At 37.5% G+C, this 22,885-nt stretch overlaps 1 protein-coding gene across 1 annotated transcript in view; it reads left to right on the forward strand.

Moving 5' to 3' along the window:
• The window catches only part of VGLL3 (vestigial like family member 3), a 63,141-nt gene extending 45,400 nt beyond the window's left edge, over nucleotides 1-17,741 (forward strand). The window contains 8 exon segments of the mRNA XM_012554126.1: nucleotides 10,930-11,084; nucleotides 11,086-11,268; nucleotides 11,270-11,405; nucleotides 11,408-11,464; nucleotides 11,467-11,526; nucleotides 11,529-11,668; nucleotides 11,670-11,815; nucleotides 17,681-17,741. Of these exon segments, the coding sequence (XP_012409580.1) occupies nucleotides 10,930-11,084; nucleotides 11,086-11,268; nucleotides 11,270-11,405; nucleotides 11,408-11,464; nucleotides 11,467-11,526; nucleotides 11,529-11,668; nucleotides 11,670-11,815; nucleotides 17,681-17,741 (938 nt within the window).
• The last annotated feature ends 5,144 nt before the right edge of the window (nucleotides 17,742-22,885 follow it).

The following is a 22,885-nucleotide window of genomic DNA, read 5'->3' on the forward strand; positions in this document are numbered from 1 at the left end:
GTCTTTTATTTCTTTATATCACCTTGACTTCCTCTCCATATGAAAAATCTATGTCTATAGTTTTTATGTCCTTCTTTTTTGTTTTAGTGTCATCATTTTTTACATATTGACATCTGTTTCCTTATTTTCAGTGTTTTAGCTTTGATTTACTCTTGTGACTTCCCTATCTGGGTTGATATCTGGTTGCTCTGTCTTGTGTTCTAGTCTTGGATTGTTATCTGTTGTTACTGATTTTCTAACTGGAGGACTCCCTTTTGTGTTTCTTGTAATTTTGGTTTGGTGTTTGCAAATTCTCTAAACTTCTGTTTATTTGGAAATGCCCTAATTTTGCCATCATATTTGAGAGACAGTTTTGCTGGATATATAATTCTTTGCTGGCAGTTTTTTTCCTTCAAGGCTTTATGTATGTCATCCCATTGCCTTCTGGCCTGCATGGTTTCTGCTGAGTAGTCCGAGCTTATTCTTATTGACTCTCCTTTGTAGATGACTTTTGTTTATCTGTAGCCTCTCTTAAAATTCTATCTTTATCTCTGGTTTTAGCAAGTTTCATTATAATGGGTCTTGGTGACTTTCTTTTGGGATCTACCTCATGTGGTTCGATGAGCATCTTGGATAGATATCTTGTTATCTTTCACGATATCAGGGAAGTTTTCTGCTAACAAATCTTCAGCAATTCTCTCTGTATTTTCTTTTATCCCCCTCTGTTCTGGTGCTCCAGTCACTTGTAGGTTATTCCTCTTGATAGAGTCCCACATAATTCTTAAGGTTTCTTCATTTTTTTAAATCCTTTCATCTGATGTTTCCTCAAATAAGTTGGCATCTGAATTCCATTGCTTCAATTCTGCTTCTATGACTTTCTGTTGAGTTGTCTAATTCTGAAATTTTATTGTTAATCTTATGGATTTCTGATTGCTGTCTCTGTATGGATTCTTGTAGCCTGTTAAATTTGTCATTATGCTCTTCTTTAATCTTTTTAATTTCCTCTATTGAGTGTTCTGCATTTTGCTTAATTTCCTTCCTAATTTCTTGAAGAGTTCTGTATATTAATCTTTTGTATTCTACCTCTGGTAATTCCAAGAAATTTTCATCCTCTCAAAAATTCTAGATTCTTTATTTTGGGAACTTGATGAAGCCATCATGGATTGTCTCTTTATGTAGTTTGATATTGACTGTTGTCTCCTAGCCATCAATGAGTTATTATATTTATTTATTTTATGTTTTCTTACTGTGTCCTAGCTTCTTGTTTTGTTTTGATATGCCCAAATAGGCTGCTCCTGTGTGCTAGTTTGATTAGTGGCAGCTTTGAAGCTCTAATGTCCTTTAACCAGGTGGTTAGATCTGTTACTAGGTATGTGAGCTCAGGAGTCCACCCACTCCTCCTGTATGAATTCAGCTTAGGTGCCCAGGTAGAATTCACCACCCAAGTGTGTGGTGTAGGCTCTCACTTGCAGTCCTAGACAGGCATGTGTGATTGGTATAGGCACAGGCATCTGGCTGCAGCAGGGGAACTCACTCTGAGCAAAGCAGGGGCTGATGGCCACCTGAGTGTCCAGGAGGAAGGCGTGTCCCTGTTCCCTAGAGCATGTGGGTGGGTGGTTTTGCAGCCAGACTATGAGGACATAATGCTGTTGGTTGTAAGGACTGGGGGGCACCGCTTATTCATAGGCCCCTATCGCAGGTGGCTAGGTGGCGTGGGTGGAGCCACCAGTCCTCAGGCTCCTGATGTAGGTAGGTGAAGACCCTGCTTAATGGGCAGAGTGGTGTCAAATGTAAGGAACCTGCCACTTCACAGCTGAAACAGTTGAAGTTAGAGTTCTGGTATATACCCTGTTGTACTGCGGTAATGAGGGCCTATGTGGTTGAGATGGGCCCGCACAAATCTGTGCAGGGGGAAAGGCACTCAGAGTCCTTGGATCACTTATGCCTCTGCTTAGGCAAAGGAGCTGTGCCTACCCTGGCTTAGCGAAGTGGCAGTTTATTTTTTCCCCTCTTTGTTAATTTGTTCACTCTCCAAGGCAGGGAGAATGGCTCCAGGAGTGTGACCGATCCTACTTCCATCCCAGGGTCCTCACCAATTGCTGAAGCAGGTCCAGAACCTAGTGCAGAGCAGGGAGTGGGGAGGTAAATGGGAGAGAGATTTTTCCCTAACAAGGGTGTTTTTGATCCTCACGGTAGGCCGTACACAAATACTTATCTTTCGCCAATCCAAGGCTGCTTCTCACTGGTTCTGGGTGGCCATGTAGACTCTCTGGCACTGATTCTCTCCCAGTGCAGAAAATGCGCCTCCCAAGCACTGCTGCTTGCCTGCCTCACCGCTCCCCTCCCCGAGCCGATCAGGCCTGAAGGGCTCAGACTCTCACCAGTTCAGGTCTGGGAACTCCTTGCTGCTTCCGAACTATCTCTCCATCCCCCTGCCACTCAGTCCGGTTCCTCAACTCTGCCTTTGATGTTCAGGGCTCCCAGATTGCCATACATAATCGTTTCACTTGTTTCTTCGGGTCTTTGTTGTAAGAGGGTCCACCGGAAGCATATGACTGCTCCCCATCTTGGCCCCCAGAGTCACATTTTGTATGTTTCCTCTTTAATAAACTTCTACCTAATCACTTTAGTGTTGAGTTGGAATTAATGCATGTTTAAATTATTTTCTTTTTGTTTCTTTTTTAAAACTTAACTGTACTTTTATTTCCTTGCTGTGCAGTATGGATTTTTGTAAGCCATCTTAAATAATTTCTGGAAGAAATGGGATAAAAATTAGTAATTAAATTAATAAATGGAACATAGGTTCTCACTGTTAGCTATGCACCAACAATATCTATTTTACTTATAATATTAAACTGAGTTTTTAAGGATGTTAAGTTACTGACTATAATTGATAGCATTCCCACTGTGGAATAAACTTAAAAATAACTGAAGGATTTATTTAACACTTTAGTCCCAAACAGTCATGTTGATGGTTGCTAAGAGTATTGACTAAAGTACTGTCTAAATGTCCCCCAAAATTAGGTAAGTCTTTTTCCCCCTAATTTTAGCTCCTTTTGAAATTAGAAATAAACATAGTCTCATTTGATTTTATTCCATTTTATTTACTATTCAGTCATACTCCAAGAAAGTAAAAACCATAGAAAAGTCTTTGTACTATATAAATACCCAAGTGTTGGTAGGATTCCAGCACTGCTCTAGTCTACAGCTTTAGTCACACGTTGTATCTGTTAGCTTTTTGAAAGTTATGAATTCAAACAGAATTCCCTTAGAGACCACGTAGTTGTTAGATCGTATCTCACAGTTGCCTAGATTGTCTTTTTTGGTTTCTATATCCAATGCATTGCAGGTTAGACCCATTTTTGAGTGATACATATCTTCAGTGCTTTTTGTTTTTCCCATTGTCACTTTTTCTAGGTCTACAACATCAAGACAAGAGCAAAGAATCGCCATGGTACTGAAACACACAGTATTAGCAAGTCAGGTTGCTGCATGAATCCAAGGGCCACTGGGAAAAGATGCTGCCGGGATTTTCCATTCTGCAACGGGACAAAATAGACGTGGAAGGAGAAGAGGAAGTGTTAGCCAGTTGACTTTTGTTTTGAGCCTTTTCTTGAGAAAGCAGAGTACATTCTAGAAATTGAAGAAAAGCAATTTTTTGTTTGTTTTTTTTTTTCCCTCATCTGAGCCTTTACCAACTGTGTAACTCTCTATTTTTTTTTTTAACTACATGGTTTAATTTTTTGTTTCATTTTTTGTTTTTCTTTTGGAACCAACCATCTTGTCAGGAAAAATAAAACTAACCACAAATGAAAATGCTAATTCTTTCAGGAATACAATTTTGTAGCATTATGTGCATCTAGTTTTGTAGAAATATAGAAAGTTTGATTTAGCATTGATGGGTTATTTTCAAGGGATGTATTTTTTTTATATTGTAAAAATTGTTAAGTTCTGTTTAAAGAACTTGCTTTCAGAGAAGCACTGGCAAAATGTTTAAAATGCTAATTGTCAAGATGTCTGTGATATACTCTGTGCTTTCTAGGTTACCTCAAGTGTTTGATATTTTCTCCTTTTTACAGAAGTAGCACCATTGCCAAGCCAATGCAGTATTGTTTTTGCATTAAATCTCAGTGAATGTTTAATTCCGTGCTAGCTCACTTAACTTTGAGTTTTATGTATAGCTTAAAAAGGAAGTTTTTTAATGACTGCACTAAAGTAAGGAAATTGTATTGCTTTGACTTCTCCCAAAGAGTACTTGGAAGTTGACTAAGAAGAAAGTTTGCGTAAGCTTTCTGTCAGAAAGAGAGTTTGCCTAGAATATAATAATACTTTCTAGTCCATCTAACTTTGATAAATGGAACCAGAATTTATAAATAACTACTGGAAAAATTTATTTAACCATGCTACCTGTGAGTGCCAGTGACTTATTTTCCTAGTTTCTAATTAGTCATTCATGGCAGTTTTAGAAGTCATTATTTTAAGTGGATTTTTTTTTTTCTTGAAGAGAATTCGAAGGGATAATATCTGACAAGGTACTCACTATGTTACAAAGCCTTTATCAATGGCTGTTTCTGGTAATATCACCCACCATTATAAACTGAAAAAAGTAATATATCTTGTATGTAATATTTTAACATAGAGTTTTTCAGTTCTTTGCTTTTTGATTTATATCTGGTTTTAGTTAATTTAGTTTTATTTAAGAAAAAAAATTAAGACAAAATGAAATTTAAATTGGGATTAATGCCACAAGTACTGGAAATAGTTAAAAAATTGAAAATTTGAGGATTCCACTTGACATAGCCCTGAGGATCTAAATAAGGTGACATTTGAATTATGATGAAGATACTGTTAGAAATAAATAAAAATTGTGCGAGTGGTAGTTATTGACATTTTAAGGACTTTAAATGCAAAGTCATTTCTTCTTTCAACTGCTCCCAGAGATGGGTCATGATAAAAAGTTAGTGTTATATAAAAATTTTAGTTTGATAAAGAAGTTTCTCAAATTTCCACTCAGTCTGCTTCCCCACCCATGTGAAATACAATGTTCAGTAAAATGCCACTTTCCGTCTTGAATTGTGTACATTATATGTGTGAACATTTTAAACATATTAAACAACACTACATACTTAGCTAGACAGTTTTCACAGGTTATTTTCAGAAATTCCCTTGCCTATCTTCATTATTTTTCTTTTCTGGTGCATCCTGTGAGTGATAAATCTATACACTCTGTTGTATTCTCATCATTCCATACACTGCTTCTTCTTAACCAGACTCTCCTAACACAAAAAGCACATTTTTACCTAATGTGGGGTTTAAACTTAAGGTATCTCCACTTATTAATGATGTGAATTTAAATTCTTAGAAGTTGGTTTGGTTAAATTATCTACATTTTTATTCAGTCGAATATTTTCTGTACATAATTTTGTCCAGAATTTGCCCAAAGCTATGGAACACAGAGTTGAATAAATCTATAAAATTGGTTTTATGTTGGGTCCTCCCGGGTTCTCAAAGACAACTATTCAAAAGTTCCCATTGTATGACTCTCTGGGGATTATTTGCCTTCTCTTCCCTTGTAACTTCTTACCTTCCTTTGCATTTTCCCCTTAAAACAGCGTTTTACTGGAACTCATTTAAATTATTCAGTTGACTTTTAGCAATTAAAAAGAGAAACAAAGTGTTAACTCCTAGTTCCTTATTCTTCACTGAAGTGAACTGAAGGGGAGAGACCATACAGAGGACTTCGCCCTGAATTTAGAGTCTACCCTGTGGCATTTCTGGTAACTACCAGATAAAGCCTTGGCTGTATGGGCCAAGTTAAGGTAGAGACCTGAATTCTGATGGACACAGGGAAGATTTGTAAGTGAGCTCTCCCCTGGAAGACAAGCCCAGCTATTTTTGACACACTACCATCCAAGGAGTAGATCAAAATCAAAGTAGAAGGAGGATGAGGGTATTTCTCAATAATTTTATGGCATCCCTTGCTAAGACCATATTACTATCAGAAGTAAGAGAATGAGTTGTAATTTAGCATAATATTCTGACTTTATGTAACATTTAAAATACTATCACTTTTTGGGTCTGGTTTTCTCACATCACAATGATGCTCTTGAACTTAAAGGCTTTCAAGCTGCTGTTTTGAGAGCTGCCACTTCCTTCTGTAATTTTAATAAGAACTACTCCACCATTGACTATTTTACAAATTAGACTTTAATGAAGCTTTCTAAAAATCTGTAAACTAGACACTAGAAAGTTGTCCCATTTATTCTAAATGTAATCTATTCTTCCAACATTAAATTATCACTAGTTAAGAAACAACTACAGGTTGGCAAGTTAAGATGCTGACGGGTTATTTGGGCCCTCAGTATTTGTAAAGAACCTCAACGATTAAAAAACAAAACAAAAAACCTATGTCTTTTTAAGAAGGTTAACCACCTCCTCCTGAAAGGGGCTGCGTGGAAATTTCACGTTTGTTGTTTGTTGCCGGCAGTATAGGCCTGGCTTCCTGGGTATGTATTGTTAATGCCTCGCTTGCATAGTTCATTTTTGCATGCTCGTATGATTTTGATTTGTTTTCCTCCTATCCCCTTCCTCTTGCTTTCCCATGACTTTGAAGTTTAACTAAGTTTCTCTTTGAGAAGTAGAACGACCTTGGAGGGTAGAATAACTCATCTGCAACGTGATATTAACAGTGCAAAATGACCTTCAAGGATTGCCAGGTACAGAATGTAACCACCGGAAAAAAACAATAATTTTGTCCATATAAAAACTTTCAGCGAGTCTCCAAAGGGGAGACGGGTCTTTTGGAGGAGCTCATTCCCCTCTGTCTCCTGTATATCGATGTACAATAAAACCGTCTTGCTGCTCACCTCGCCCGTCTCAGTATTGGCTTCTGCGGCAGCAGGCTCAGAACTGCCATTGTGGTAACACTCCTACTTTATCCTTTAATTTTTCTCCTTTCTCTTTCTTGTTAAAATTGTTTTCTTTATTATTTTAAGCAAAAATGGCAAGGCTCACTCTAAAATTTGCAAATTGAGAACTAGTGGATTGTAAATAGTTGAGGAATTAATTTCTTTATAACAAACTTTTTAAAAAATATCAATTATACTCACTGGGTTCTTGAGGAACTCGTTATTTATTATACAGATCATATGTGCCCATTCCTCTTCTAAGATCTGCAGAATTATGCCAGAATCTAACTTTTGAGTTTACAATCTGGTTTAATGTGAGATTTGTAATTTAAAGTGGCAGTTAGAAACTATTTCAAGAAACTGCACAACTCTTTGTTATTTGGTATTTGATGAATTAAGACAATGGAGCAGTGGCATTAAGTGGTGGGAAATGAAAGTATGTTAGAGTCCTGACTGGGGGATAAATAGAGAAGCAGAATTGATTAATGGAAAAGAGCATTAGCTTGGACAGCAAGCCATTCTCTGAATTCTGGCTTAGCCGCAATTAGATGTATGATTTTGGGTTTCATTTTTTCTCATCAGTAAAATGGAATACTATCTAATTGACAGGCTGTGTGTGTGTGTGTGTGTGTGTGTGTGTGTGTGTGTGTGTATCTGGCTCATAGTAGGTACTCAGTAAATGACGGCTACCACAAATGTCTATCCTTTGAGTGAGTAGATCATAAAATTAAGTTCCCAAATGTTCCTTCTTTTCCTTTTCCATACCCATTTCTATAGCAATCAATTATATATATAAAAGTTTGTACTTTTCCATAAGAAATGTTGCAAAGAAAATCTTTGTCTCCTACTAGGTATGGGTGATAAAATATCGATTTCTTAACTTTGATTTGCTTAGCGTGTCATTTGTCATTTATGAAGTAAAATAAATTAACCACTTTGTGGTATGTAAGTCCAACTCTGAGTTTTCTTACCTATTCCAAAATTTTATTCATCTGGGACCTTATGTATTATTTTCTCCAAAATTAAGGCAACAGTTTTGTTAAATCACCAACATTTATATTTTTCAGTTATATTTTGGGCTGCTTTGGCCCCTGAAATGAACACATTCCCTTTGAAGTTATCCAACTTTTTTACTTGCCTAGAAGGAATAGTTGCAAAATATGGATGGAAAAAAAATCCTCTGCATGAAAAGGGGGGAAAATATCCAATGCTTTACAGTCTCAGTCAGCAGATTTAACTCCATTTTAGAAAAAAAGAAACAATTTTATTGGAAACAGATGTTGACGCTGTGTCAGTTATTGAAGGTGGAGAGAGTTCACGCGAACTAGTGCAGTTACAAAGGGGTATTGATGGCAGTTAGAAATCCTGTGATTGATCACCTTCACAGCCAACAGAAGGACAGGAGAGACTGTACGAGGCTAAAATTGAAATGAGTCCACTGAAATGTTGTACAGGACATTAAAAATGCAACTTTGTTTTCTTCCCTCCAGAGTAAATGACACACAGCTTTCACAAAAGAATAAGGGCTTGTTTGAGAGGGAAATCAGAGTTTATTTTCTAAAAACATGGCCCAAGAGAATTTTAAAACTACTGTTAAAACATCAGAACTATTATTAAGATGTTTTTTGAAAACTCAAGCTGAAGTTTTAGGCAAATAAAACCATGTGGAAGACTAATCTGTAAACCATACAAAAAAGGGTTAGTTTGCGTTGAGTGGGGCATGGGTGGAGCTTTTAAGGAAACCTCCATTTCAATAGCTTCAAATTGCCAATTGTTTTGGTAACTTGGTCATGGAGATTGGTCACAGAGCAGACTTTAGGAATTTTTCAGTAGGTTTTTCCATTTTAGTGCTCTCTGGGAATTTTACCCTATACGCTTTTCCGCCCTACAGAAATAATCATTATTGTTAAAATATCTTAATTCTAAAATGGCTCTTACTGTCCATTGTGCTTTTTTGCTTGTTTGGAAAATGTTTCTATTATTTTAAATAATTGATGAAACTAGTGTTTTCTTGCAATTGCACTCAAATTAATTTGGTCCAGTGAATTTGCCTGAATCTCTTTTGTAAGTTCCAAGGAACATTAATAGATTTCAGTGTAATTTACAAATTCTATTGTGTGAGTAATTAATGAATCCTACAAAAGAGCAGGTCATCATCAATTAGTTTCCTTTTTAACAATTTCTCATTACTCAGTTTTGACCTAAGAATAACTTTTAGGATACAGGATTCTTTAATTAGTGTTTTTGGTATATGCATATGATGTGAACTTTTACAATTTCTCTTTATACTAATAGAGATGTACATTTTTTTCTGTGCTGTGGTTAGGGCAAAAGTTATTAATGATTATTTACACACTCAATTTAATTTCTTAGGCTATTTACAATCTTGAATATTATATCTGATTTAAAAATACTATTCCATACCTTTTTCAGGATATACAGCATAGGGAAGTATTTTCATTTGACTTGTTTGTTATCATTTGTAAGTGCGTATATTGCAAGAGAAAATATGCGTTCGACTTGTTTTCATCTTATAAATCTAGGTAAGGTGAAATACTTTTATGAAAAAGAATTACACAATATGGTGAACTTTATATTTCTCACTTGATTAAGCAAACTCAAAAGTAATAATAGAAATATCTTACAGTGTTGAAACGTGATGAAATTCAAGATGTTTAGTTCTAGGAACAATTTTATGCTAGCTTAATTTTACCTGTCAAGAAAGAGAAACTAATTTTAGCTATGATGTCATTCTGAATTGACAAAAATATATAATTCATAAAACTTCTGGTTTACAAGACAATTAAAAAATTTTTTTTCTGTTATTTTGTTGCATGGGGATGGGGGGGAGAGACATTTTCTCATTTCTGTTCACTCTTCCAATCTAGGTTCCAAACTATGTGTTGATGATATAAGATGATGGAAGACTTTGTAATAAAAACATGTCATTATCTTCAATTTGTTCAATAAATAATTTAATGTGAAATGAGTGTTTACATTTGAATTTGGTTTGGTCGGCAATTCTTGACAATTAACTAAAGCTCTCTTGTGTCCTTCTTATTCAACTAAGGAGCTTATAAATATCTTCAGAAATTTATATGAGGTTAATTTCTATAGCCAAGGAAATGTATATGTTGCTGTGAGAAGGAGAATATAAACAAGTACTTATAATGGAAGAGCAAATGAAATGGGCAATACTAGTTACATAAAAGCAGGAGCCTTGAGACATTTAATACGTTTAATAACCTTTTTAAGGCTATCAGTTGTCTCTTTAAAGGGAGGTGTGTTTCGTTGTTTTCTTTATACATTTGTTGGTACTTTGACTTGCCATAAGCACTATGAAAAACAAAACTTGCCCACAATTAATTGATATTGAAGAAGGAGGCACCTGGAAAGGAGAATTACAAGTGCTTATATTCTGAAGGAAGCTAGAGTTTCCCTGCATGGGTGTTCTATTTTCTTATTAAATCAGTCTTTAATGAGAATGTGCAAAAGCCTGGAAATGAGTATTTAAATCAGTTGACACTCCAGCATCACAGGTGGAATAACTTGGCACAGGCTCCTTAACTATCTGTCACATTCAGACTCTACCAGTGTATTAGTGTTCTGTGGCTGCTGTCAAAAATCATAATAACCACGAACTTAGTGGCTTAAAACAACACACATTTATTATCTTATAGTTTTGTAGGTCAGACGTTCTGCACAGGCCTCACTGGGCCAAAATCAAAGTGTTGGCTGCATTCCTTCTGGATGCTCACAAGGAGAATCCATTTTCTTGATTTTTCTAGCTTCTAGATTCCTTGGCTCATGGCTCCCTGCCTTCATCTTCAAAGTCAGCAATGATTGATAGAGCCCTTTCTACATCGCATTACTCTCATCTCCTCTGCTTTTCTTTTCCACTTTTAAAGACCCTTGTGATGCCATGTAAGGTAACATTCATGGGAATTAGGATGTAGACATTATGAGTTCCCATTTTTCTATCTACCACAGTTAGTATCGGACTTCAATCATTTTTTATCAGTTTCTTCATATTTTATCTGAGAGGACTCAAGGAATAGTATTTGCATGGACGTTTGTGTGAGGTTCATCTTCATTCACAGAAGTAATTGCATTTGAAGAAAATTTCTGTCACTATTTCAAACATTTCACGTGGTTCTTATGTTGCCTCAGAATCCAAAGGGTTATGTGGTATTTATGTAAGACAGGCATTCAGGAGGGTGGAGAGCAAGACATCTGGTGTGGATTCTTCCTAGCTGAAGTGTGTTTTCTCTGGGGACAACCAAATACCATTTAATTGTTTTGCTTCCTTTTTTGGGAACGTATACCCATCCTGTGATGTCCTAAGTCCCCAAGCATCTCATTTGACCTGTCAATGCTCATTTGACTAAATATCTATATATGACCACACTGGTGTGGTGAAGTTTTATGCTTCTGTCCAGATTAAATCATTACATCTGCTATCAGTTAAGGAGTGGAAAAAAAAAATGTTATGAGAAGGCAAAAACTGTTTTGATATATTTAATGTGTCTAGTAGGTATCCATGCTCTGGAATGCTGTTGATCAATAAATGACCTTCAAGACTGTTAGAAACAACACTCAGGCACAACTGTTTTACTTTCCATACCAAGTTTGGCTGTGGCTGAATGAAGAACACCAGCATTGATCTTTGCTTTGCACTTGTACAAGAGACTATTTGCACAGAGCCAAATATAGCAACAGAGGATTTAATATCTTGCCAAAATATACAAAATCTGTTCCTCTTTAAGCATGACACTCTATCCTTTTCTTGTGGATCTTGCTAAAAGGAAAACACAGCTTTCAACTTCTCCATTCCTTCTGTTGGAAATTCTCTAATCTTTTTCAAACGGGCAACGTGTGGTTTTGTGGAGTTTGATGTTTCCAAAAGAAAATGGCTACATGAGAAATCGGTTGCAGTGTTACCATTTTTTTTTTTTTAATAAGCAAACACTTTCAAATCAAATCTTAGGATAAATTAGAATAAGAATAATTAGTAATTTAGAATCAATCACGGTTAGCTGATTTCAGGGCTAACCGGGTATTACTGGATGGTGGTCTCTGTTATTTTTTTTTGCATTTAGCCAAAACTTGAAAAAAAAGAAAAGATTAACTCCAGCCAACCAGGTGCTTTGTTTACTCTGGACCATGGATAAGTCACCAGATTTCACTATAGTGTGGTCAATGGCCATGCCTCCTCTGCTCAGCTTATGATGTATAGACAGAATTTTGAAACAGTTTTGCAAACATCAGCAAGAAAACAGCTTTCCACAGTGACAGATTTACCAGACATCTCCGTGTGGGATTTTAAAACAAACACGAGGCTGTTTGGAAATACTTGGTATATGTAAATATGCAAAAAATGCTGAACAGTGCTAACAGCTGTAGGGTGTACTCTCTCATCCTTGAGCAGAATATTTTGGTGGCAGTGGTGGTTATTTTTTCCATCTTTGTCATTTTTCTTTCCCCCTTGTCTCCACCCACTCACCCCTCCACAATCTCCTTCTTCTAAGGCATGTACTTAACACCCTGCTTCCAAAGGATCATTTCAGTAGATTACCACTGGGAAAGGTGGGTGGTGGCTTTACAATCTTGTAAAGGCTGGGCTTCGGGGAACTTGCTTGGACTTGCTGTGACACCAGCCTTGCACACAGCCCAGACACTCTGTAGGCCAGATTCCATTAAGACTTGTCACTGCAAGGGGATGAAAAGTCCTATAAAGTGGACTTCCTGTCATGATGATCCCAAAGAGCACAGAGTAATCATTTTAAGCATGCATTATCAGGTTTTGTAACTTCAAGACACCCATCCAGTTATAAAAATAAGCATATGCCTTATTCTATTGGAAAGACCCAATAGAAGTTAAAATGGAAGTTCCTTCTCAGAGGATTTAGACAGATTGAAGATTTGGAGAGGGGAAAGCAGCAAATGTGAAGAAGGAAGCCTCAGATTCTATGACCAGCTCCACTGGTAATTTGTTGTATCATTTGGTCCCATGTTACCTTAGTTTTCTTATTTGTTAGATGAGATTTGTTTTGAAGAACAAATGAAATACATTTAAACTGCTTTGGGAAAACTAAAAGCACTACACAGATACAAAGATACAGGGACTAATATTTAGTAAAAGCCTTTTACATACCAAGGCACTTGTGTGTGCAAAGGGTTTGCTCTCAACTCCTAACCTAAAAGTTGGCGGTTCACACCCACCCAGCGACACCATGGAAGAAAGGGCTGGTGAACTGCTTCTATAAAGATTACAGCCAAGAAAAGCCTACAGAGCAGTTCTGTGTAACACATGGGTTCACCATGAGTCAGAATCAAAGTGATGGTAATGAGTTTATTTTTTTGGTTTTATATACCATGAGCATTATATGAATTTATCTAAAGCAACTCTCACAAATAGCAATAAATAGATAGCGTTATTTGGGAGGCTGTTAGCACTATATTAAAAAAAAAAAAAGAAAAAGAGGATCTGAGTTTTAGCAACGCTACTTGGAAGCTGTGTGTCCTTGGGCAATTTACTTAACCTCTTTAAATCTCAGTTTGCTCATCTGTAAAATGAAGCTATTAAAAGTAACTACTTCATAGAGTTGTTACGAGGATTAAATAAAGAATATAAAGCATTTAACAGTAAGTAAATACTAACTGGAAACGCTGGTGGCATAGTGGCTAAGAGCCACGGCTGCTAACCAAAAAGTGGGCAATTCGAATCCACCAGGCGCTCCTTGCAAATCCTATGGGGCAGTTCTACTCTGTCCTATAGGATCACTATGAGTCCGAATCGACTCGACGGCAACGGGTTTGGTTTTTGTTTTTGTTTTTGTTTTTTAATACTAACTAATGCTTTTCTTTTTATTAATCTTATTTTTTAATAATTGAGGGAACTGAGGATATCAGCAGATCAACACTTGCCCAAGGATACTCAGCTACTGAGGGACAGAGGCAGGACTCGAACGCAGGTTTAACCCTTTGCAGAATATCAGAATACCACACCCCCCACAAAGTTGTTTCTGTTATCAATTCTGAATATATTTGCTGTGATTAGATTTTAATAATCTCTTAGTCAACTAGAATAAAAGAGGCAATACAAGTAACTAAAAATGGCCAGAAAGTAGACTGGGGACACTGAGTGACAGTAATGTGCATTTGGTAAGCCAAACAGAGATATGACCGACTTTGGGAGTGTAGAACGCTGTTTGTAACTTGGGAATACAGAATCAATTCATTCAAACTTTCTTTTGGTATGAAGGATTATAGTTTTTTTCCTTCTCAGGTCAACCTCAAATCTCATTAAAAGAGTGAATGATGAACGTGAAGAATTACATAGCTTCTTTGTGTCGACATCTTATTTTTTTAGCTGAAAATGTCAACGCCCTAATCTCCTCAGGTGACAAGCTCTTGTTCTGTCTGCTAAAAAAATGAATTTTGATTCTGATTGTTTTTTATATGGAATGAAGGTAGTGAATGTGAAGTATCTTCGTTTCTCACACCCTGAGTATGTGCTGGGGCAGGACTGAAAGTGATGGAAGAAATCATTTGAAAACACACAGTTATCCCAACTGGTGAAATGCATCCGCTTGCAGCTTCTCTGTCAGCAGGCTGAGAGGCCTGCAGGAAGATAAAGTTTTCATCTTACCCCTTACTAGCCAGCAGTCTGACCTCAAAAAAAGTATCTTCCTCATTAGGAAAAAAAAGAGAGATGATAATACCTACACTTTAGATATGTGGATTTAATAAGATAATGTATAAATGCTTGCAGAAGCTAAACTTCTTAGGAAACAGGATTTCATGTATTAATTAAAAATAGTCCCAATTTATTAGGTATCTATAGCTAGGCACCATACAAATTTACCTTAGCGAATCCTCCAGATGACTTCTTCCCACGTCATAGATGAGAAAACTGAGTTGCAGAGATGGTCAATGAATTGCGTAAAGCAGAATAAGAATTCAATACTCAGTCTGTCTAACTTCATTTCTTTTCTGCTCTACCAAGCTGCCTCTCAATCTTCTAACCAGTGAATCTGAGCACCTACTGTTTGCTCACATTCATGTAGAAAAGTGTACATAGGGAAAGACCTTATTCTGGGTAAGGGGGTATCTTTACTTCTACACTGCTTATACTGAAACTAGCTGTGCTCCCTGACCTAAATTAGTGGTCAGTGAATTACACAGTTCAATTATCATGAAGCTTAACTGGAAACTTGAGTCCAATTTCTGCACCAGAAATCAGATTGTCATAAACTTGTAGAAGAAGGAGATGATTTATCCTCCTTTTCTCCCCCCAAATACCATGAAAATAGAGCAAGAGAAACTTTCTTGCCCCTCAAAACTCAATGTGTATGTGTATACATATATATGTCTATGTGTGCATGTGTATACTTATATATGTTATATGCTATATATATTCATTTATATATGTATACACACACACGTAGACAAGCCAAATGGCACATTTTTCAATTGTTTGCATTTATTTTGAAGGCAAAGCATTAAAAATTGTTCCAGTCAATATAGGCTAGCTTATGCTACAGTTACAACCTTCCCCCTTCCCCAACCAAATCTCAATGATTTCAAAAAATGATTGATCATTGTTTGCTCATGCTACAGTCCAATGCGGACTGGTAAGAAGCTCTGACCATCATGATCTCTTAGGGAGCAGACTGACAGTAGCATCCCTCACTACCCTGCAGGAGTAAGGGGGCAAAGTGAACTGGGCACCAGCTCTGAAAGCTTTCACCTCAGCCCATCATAAAGGCACTTCCACTCAAACTTCATTGGCTGCCAAAGTCAGCTTCAAACAGGATGAGGAATTGCAATCCTACCATGTGAGCAAAAACAGAAGAAACATAATACCACAAATATTCCCCCTATTAGAAACCATAAAAGAATTTACTGTTACTGATGTATGGGCTTCATGTAGTTTGGTCTTTCTGGTTCACATTAAAAAAAAATAGCAGTGTAAGTACTCTTAAAGTTGGCAGTTGGCTCAACACACAAACCATATATATATATATATATAATTATGTGATTGACCTTCTTCTTTCACCTTTCATCTTGGCAATTTTCATGCCTGGAACTTGTGCTGTATTGGGCATCAAGACAGAACTAATTTATCCAGTAAACTATTTTCAAGGATGTCATTTTTGATGGGCATGACAGTTTTTGTTAAAACAAGACATGCAACAATAAGAGAGGACACACTGCCTCTCAAATCCGTTTCCGAGCATGCTATAATATTTGGTTTCCAGTGTTTTTTCCTTCACCGTTTGATTTTTCTACAGGGTCACCTACGTATGCGGACAATACTAACACAAGGAAAACAAAGTAGTGAGTTCGATCCCGAGGGTCCTGGTCTTGAGGTCAGATGGATGTTAACCCTTTTCCCTAGACAATTTTCACAGAGGTATAGTGTCTTCAGAAGGAGCCCTGGTGGCGCAGTGGTTAATGCGCTCGACTGCTAACCAAAAGATTGGCGGTTTGAAACCAACAGCGGCTCCAAGGAAGAAAGATATGGCAGTCTGCTTCCGTAAAGGTTTATAGCCTTGGAAACCCTATGGGGCCTTTATGAGTCGGAATTAACTCAATGGCAGTGGGATAGTATCTTTATTATTTGAAATAAGCCAAACTACCCTCTAATCAGGCAGTATACATTCATACAAACAAGTCTTAGGAATGCCCATTGTTTTCATGGAAATATTCTCAGATCAACCACATCTCCTTGGTCTTTGCTCCACTTCTGGGCCCGTGAGGCTTCTGAACTCTCTGTCCAGGACTCTTGGCCCATGATGACCCCCTTAGACTTGTCAACAAAATTCAACTTCTTTGATATTGACATCTATATTGTACCCCCCAGGGGAGGTTTTAGCCTGTTTTTACTTCTTTGGCTACTCATAGTAGGTCTTTCCTACCCCAACCCTGCTGAGCTCCGGCTGCTTGAGTGAGCCAGATCAGGCAGTTCTGTCTTAGCTATCTAGTGCTGCTGTAACAGAAATACCACAAGTGGATGGCTTTAACAAAGAGAAATTTATTCTCTCACAGTCTAGGAGGCTGGAAGTTCGAATTCAGGGGGCTAGCTTTACGGGAAGGCTTTTTCTGTCAGTTCTGGGGGAAAGTTCTTGCCATTAATCTTCCCTTGGTCTAGGAGCTTCTCAACACAGGGACCCTGGGTCCTGGCGCTACTTTCTTAGTGATATGAAGTCCCCATCATCTCTCTTTTTTATCTCAAAAGAGATCCACTCAAGATACAACCTAACCTTGTAGATTGAGTCCTGACTCATTAACATAATTCCCTCTAATCTTGCCTCATTAATAGCAGTAGGATTTACAACACATAGGAAAATCATATCAGTTGACAAAATGGTGTACAATAACACAATACGGGGAATCATGGTCTAGCCAAGTTGACACACATTTTTGGTGGACACAATTCAATCCATAACATTGCCTGAAAGGATTAACTGTGTAAAGTTAACCACCCAGGGGCAGATCCAGGTGTTGTGAGGCCTGAAACTTATAAAAGTTGAGAGAGGGGTGCCTTTAAGAAAAAAGAGTACAAAATTATGAATACTAAATTATGCATGAAAGTGAATATTTTAGAATGACAAAAGACAAATTTTGAAAAGCTGATAAAAACCACAAACACACAATTCGGAAAAACAATGCAATGTATTTATTGATTAACTGCTGAAGATACCTCTATAATATAACATACTACTTTTCCAACAACTGGTTTAATCTTTGCACATTTCAGACCTGCTTATTTTTCATTACTCTCTTAGCTTGGTAATAGACCTCCTACAGCACATTGTCATGGAGCGATATGATCTCGGGCCCTTTTGAGACAGCTCAGTGAGGGGAAGAGTATTCCTAGAAGCCTTCATACAGTGGGGATGGCTTGTGATAAGTTAATTATACATGAAAGTACCTGAGAATGCCATAAACATAGCCCACTAAACCCAAACTATATGTATATGTCCCAAGTCAACTTTCTCTGTGCTGAATCTCTACCTCCTGAAAAGGGGAAATTGTGATGGAGAAAACATTTGAATGGCAGGAGGCAGTGTTCCTAAATGACTGGTTGCAATAGCTGATTTTTGTAAAATTTACAAAAACATGTTTATATGAAAACATAGCTTGGGTCCCTTCCTGGGCCTTGGAAAAAACCTGTGCAGAGAAGGGTTTCCTGAAGCTTTAGCCTCAGTAGGTTCACAGCATATCTGCCTATGCAAATACCACTTAAACATGTACCCCAGATTAGAAAAGGAAGTCTTAACTGACAAGGACATCGGCTTGTGGGTTTGCATGTATAATTTTCTAGTTTCAGTCTATTGCAGTAGATTAAACTCCAACTTCAAAGATGGTAAGAGAGTCCCAGACTGAATAGCTAAGATTAAAAAGACTTCAGGTCAAGTGAGGGAGGCAGAGGGGAAAGCTAAAAAAAGTTTTGGAAGGCAGTCAACATAGACAAACAAGGAAAAAAATTAAAAAAAAAAAAAAAAACAGTTTGTAAGATGACTCTGAACTGAAAAATTTGTGAGCAAATAAACTGAAGGTTAGAACACTGAGGAATGAGTTATCCCCTGGATAAAGCAGTCTTGTTTGCCTTAAGAATAAAGACTGTATGATGTTTTCAACTATGTATGGCCCCTGAACAGAACTAGATTACATGGTTAAAATAATGAAGTCTTAAAAGACTGTTTTCTTGGATTATCAGAAGAAAACGGGTTCCTGACCCAGTTCTGTCACTAACAACTAATATGCCCCTGACAAACTCACGAAAACTCCTCAGTGTGACTCCTCATCTTCAGAGACAGTAAAACTAGACCATCTCTAAGGCTTCTTGTACTTCAACAAAGTCTGTGATTCTACATGTATTTTCTTTAAATACAATACAGTACCATTTTTAGACATAAGAATTAATATATTCCTGCAGCTAAAATGGTTTTAAAATAGTAACCTAATTGGAAAAGATTATTTGACAACTTCTTCAGATGTCAATGGAAGTATGAGCTATAAAAATTCCATAATGACATTGTTGTACAGAGTGGAACGAAGAAAGATTCCAAAGAATCTCTTTGTAAGAAATGCCATTGGTATTTACATAGTCTGAAGAAAAAGAAACAAGAGAGACATGATTCCCATAGGGATTTGACATCCTGAAATTTGAATTTTTAACATAGTTTATCCTTTAAGGAAACAGTACTCAAACCTGTGCATAATTTAGACTTTTTTACTCATCCCATGTGCTCTATGTGCTAGTTTGAATTATTGAATTCTGGAAAATAGAAATGAGAGAAATTAAAAAAAAGAAATCACAACATTCTTAGTACTAATCATGTGCAGCACAGTAGACAAAGTTATAGATACATATCACTGAAGACCTAACAGGTTATCCAGCTTCACCCCCTACTCACTCAGCTCTGCCTTATTGAAATACACAAATCCTTGTGACGTGTCTGGCTTAATTTTAACAATCTGTGTTGGCTTCTGTGATTTCCTCTGGGAAACAAATAATTGGATAAGATTGGATATTAAGGAACATTTTCTGACTACTTAATTTTCTTGTGCCCAAATTTCATGTAATCACCTAGAGTCATTCACTTTCATTTTATGATGAACAATTTATCATCATAATCTAAAAGCATTTACCACCTGCTCTTGATACCATCCAGCATTTTGGACAAAGCAAGTTAATGGGTAAAGTCCCATTGTCTAAAAAAATTCTCAACCTCCTGAGTCTGGCTGTTTCATGTGTTCAGATTGCTAGTGCATTCTCTTCTACCAATAATGTTACCACATCAATCACCTTATTTCCTTCTTTCCTCATCAGTGTCTATTTCTCCTCAATGTCTTCTTCCTTAGTGCTAATGCATACTTAGTCAGTTTCCACTTTCCCAGGAGCTTTTTCATAGTTTGAGCCTATCAAGCGTGATCCTCTCCTCATTGGGCAGAGATTATTGCTCAATGTGGCCAGAGTAAACCACGCTGAGGCAGAGGGAGGAATAATTCCTTCTCCTGGCTAAACCTCTCTGTTTTAGAAAGGGCAACTACATTTGTTTCTTTGCAGGCCTCAGGGATGTTTGCTCTCAGATTTCCTCCTAGACCTCACAATGTTCTGCTTGGCATGATCAGAGGATTGTCACCTGGTACAGGCAGGAGACTGGAAGGTGAAGGCAGATGGAAGGGAAAAGCCAGGCATTTTCTTCTCTCTGCTTTGGACAGAGCAGCAACTGTGTCTTCAGAGGTGACTATGACTCGTCTGTGACTCCAGCTCTTGCCAGTTACCCAGCCTCTGGGCTCCCTTCATTCTGCAACTCTTTCTTGTCTTAGCGTCCATTGTGGCTTCCTGATATTGCTAATCTCTAGTTTGTTCCACCATCCCCTTCCAGTGTGACTACTTAGCTCTTCCATCACTGCATAACTAATTTCCTGCATTATATTTGTTATTTTAAGTACTCAGAGTGTTTTTTGTTTACCTGGTTAGAAAGTGCCTAAAAGAAGTGGTCCAAGGAAACAAATCCTCAATAAAGGACGGCGACACAGCTCTTCACATGTCAGAGCATGAGTGGAAGAACGACCTTCTTGAAGGCGAAAAGGGAATTTTAATAATCCATGGAATGCCATGGCATTGCAACCAACTAAACTATCAAGGCGCTAGGATACTAAGTAAACTGTATTGTGGAGGTTGGAAAAGTATATTTGACAGGCCTACCAAAAAAAAAAAAAAAAAATCATAATAATATTATCAACTCAGGGCTTTTAACTCTCAAGTCAAAATACAGGTAGAAAACCAGAAAGCTTCCATGACAGGTTTAAATTAATTTTTATCTACAATAGACAGGGGTCAGGCATCCCTGAACATCAGAACTAAGGTCTCATGGTTAAGGTTAAAGAATTATGAAGCAAATTGTTCAGAGAATATGATGGTTAAGTTCGTGTCAGTTTGGCTATACTAAGGTGCCCATTTGTTTTGCAAACACCAGTGTAGATGTTGCTAAGAAGCTATTTACATGTGATTGACATTTAAATCAATTGACTTTAAGTAAAGCAGATTGCTCTCCATAATGGGGGTAGGCCTCATTCAATCGGTTGAAGGCCTTAGAAGCAAAAAAAAACTGAGGTTCTTGAGGAAGAAAGATTTTTGTCTGAAACTATGAATAGATATCCTTCTGGAACCCTTTACCCTCACTGCCTGGCCTACCAAATTTGAACATAAGACTACCAGAATTTCCAGCCTGTCACCGGACTTACAGATTTTGGACTTGCCAGATCCAACAATCACATGAGCAAATTCTTTTAACAAATCAATCTTTCTCAATACAGAGATAGAGATATAGAGAGATAGATAGACGTAATATTAGAGAATCCTGACTAAGATGACTTTGCTAAGTTTTATGTGTAAATTTACGTTAGGTAATTAGTGAGGAAGAGATGCTACTCCTAGACTTAGGCGCAAACTTTTGGGTGTTCTCGGATGAAGGTGGAAAAGCTAGACTTCCATATTTTCCAAAAATTCATTTTCCAGTTGAAACGGCCTCCTCCCCTTTTTTCTAAGGGAACTAGCTTTCTTTCATGACCCACCCACCCCATCCATCATTGCCTCTAGACTGATAACCAGAGTTAGATTCCAGACAAGCCTAGAGGAAAATCACTAGTTATTTTAGCAGAAGATAGCCTACACCCCACTGGAATGAGAGCACTTGCTCGTATTTATCATTTGTTACCTAGAGAGCACGTGCGTGAATAGATCCTAAGTGTGTTAGACTAAGGAGGAGGCATATAAAGGTGGGTTGTTGGATTTCATGTGCTAACTTCAGCAGCTCTGAAATGGCTCTAACAATTTGCTTCATTGACTGACTAAAACATGGATTCAACAAAGGACTATGTTTAATGATGTCAGGATGACAGACTTCCCTATACTTATTTACAATTTGCTTTCTCTCCCTCTAACAAAGGTACCCTGAATGTTACAGAAGACATTTTCATCACTGGGGCATTGAGAAATGCTTTAGAAAAGAAACGTTAGGATTCTTGAAAACTTGGCTCTGGCTGTCATTCAAGAATTAGGGATGATGGAGGGAGTTGTCATCCTTGAAGTAGTCTCCATGATTTTAATGGGAATTATGGGATCCCAGAGTGGCAGAGGAGAGGTGGCAGTACTTAACCCACTCAATTGTCATAACTGGACACAGGGATGAATGTCAATCAGAGTGTTTTCGCCTATGGCGATCCAGAAAGTGATTAATTGATTATAGGGTCTTAAAGACTTGGCGAACTGCTCCACTAAAGACTACTGCCTAGAAAACCCTATGGGGAAGTTCTACTCTGGCACTTGGGCTCACTATGAGTGGAAATTAATTCAACGGCACCTAACAACAACAATAACATAAACAAAATAAATAGTCATAAAATATTTTTTAATCTATGTTACAGGAAATATGCTAAATCCAGGAAGTAGAAATTTTACTTAACTCACCGCCATGTAAGTCATGACTTCTCACTCAGTTTCTCCTCTCAGCCTAATCCACAAACCTGACCCCTTTTATTGAAGGAGATCAGGGTCTCTTGATGTAGGCCCTGCAACACTGGCATGAGTATGTACTGTAAATATTCCTCCAAGCATTCCCTGGAAGAGGATGTGGACATTTACCTGTGACTGTGCATTGGGAAAGGAAAAATCCAAGATGTTGTCTCTGAGTTAACACTAATCCCTAGGGATCTGAAATGCCACTATGGTTCACTGGGCCAGAAGTTGAGTGATGAGTGGAGTCTTGGCCTGAGCCCAACTCAGAGAGGGCTCTTGGGTTTACAGAACCATCTTCAGGTTATTTCCCCAGTTTCTGATTTCATAGTTGTGTAAAGTAGATTAGGAAACTGACAAAATTCCTACATTGGCCATTATGATAAAAGGGCTGATCGTTAGCTCCAGGAAGTGTCCATTCTTACCTAAGCAGTAATCCAAAAGTAAAAGCCCAACCCTAGAG

This window comes from Trichechus manatus, unplaced genomic scaffold, assembly GCF_000243295.1.
Source record: "Trichechus manatus latirostris isolate Lorelei unplaced genomic scaffold, TriManLat1.0 scaffold00012, whole genome shotgun sequence".
NCBI lineage: Eukaryota > Metazoa > Chordata > Mammalia > Sirenia > Trichechidae > Trichechus > Trichechus manatus.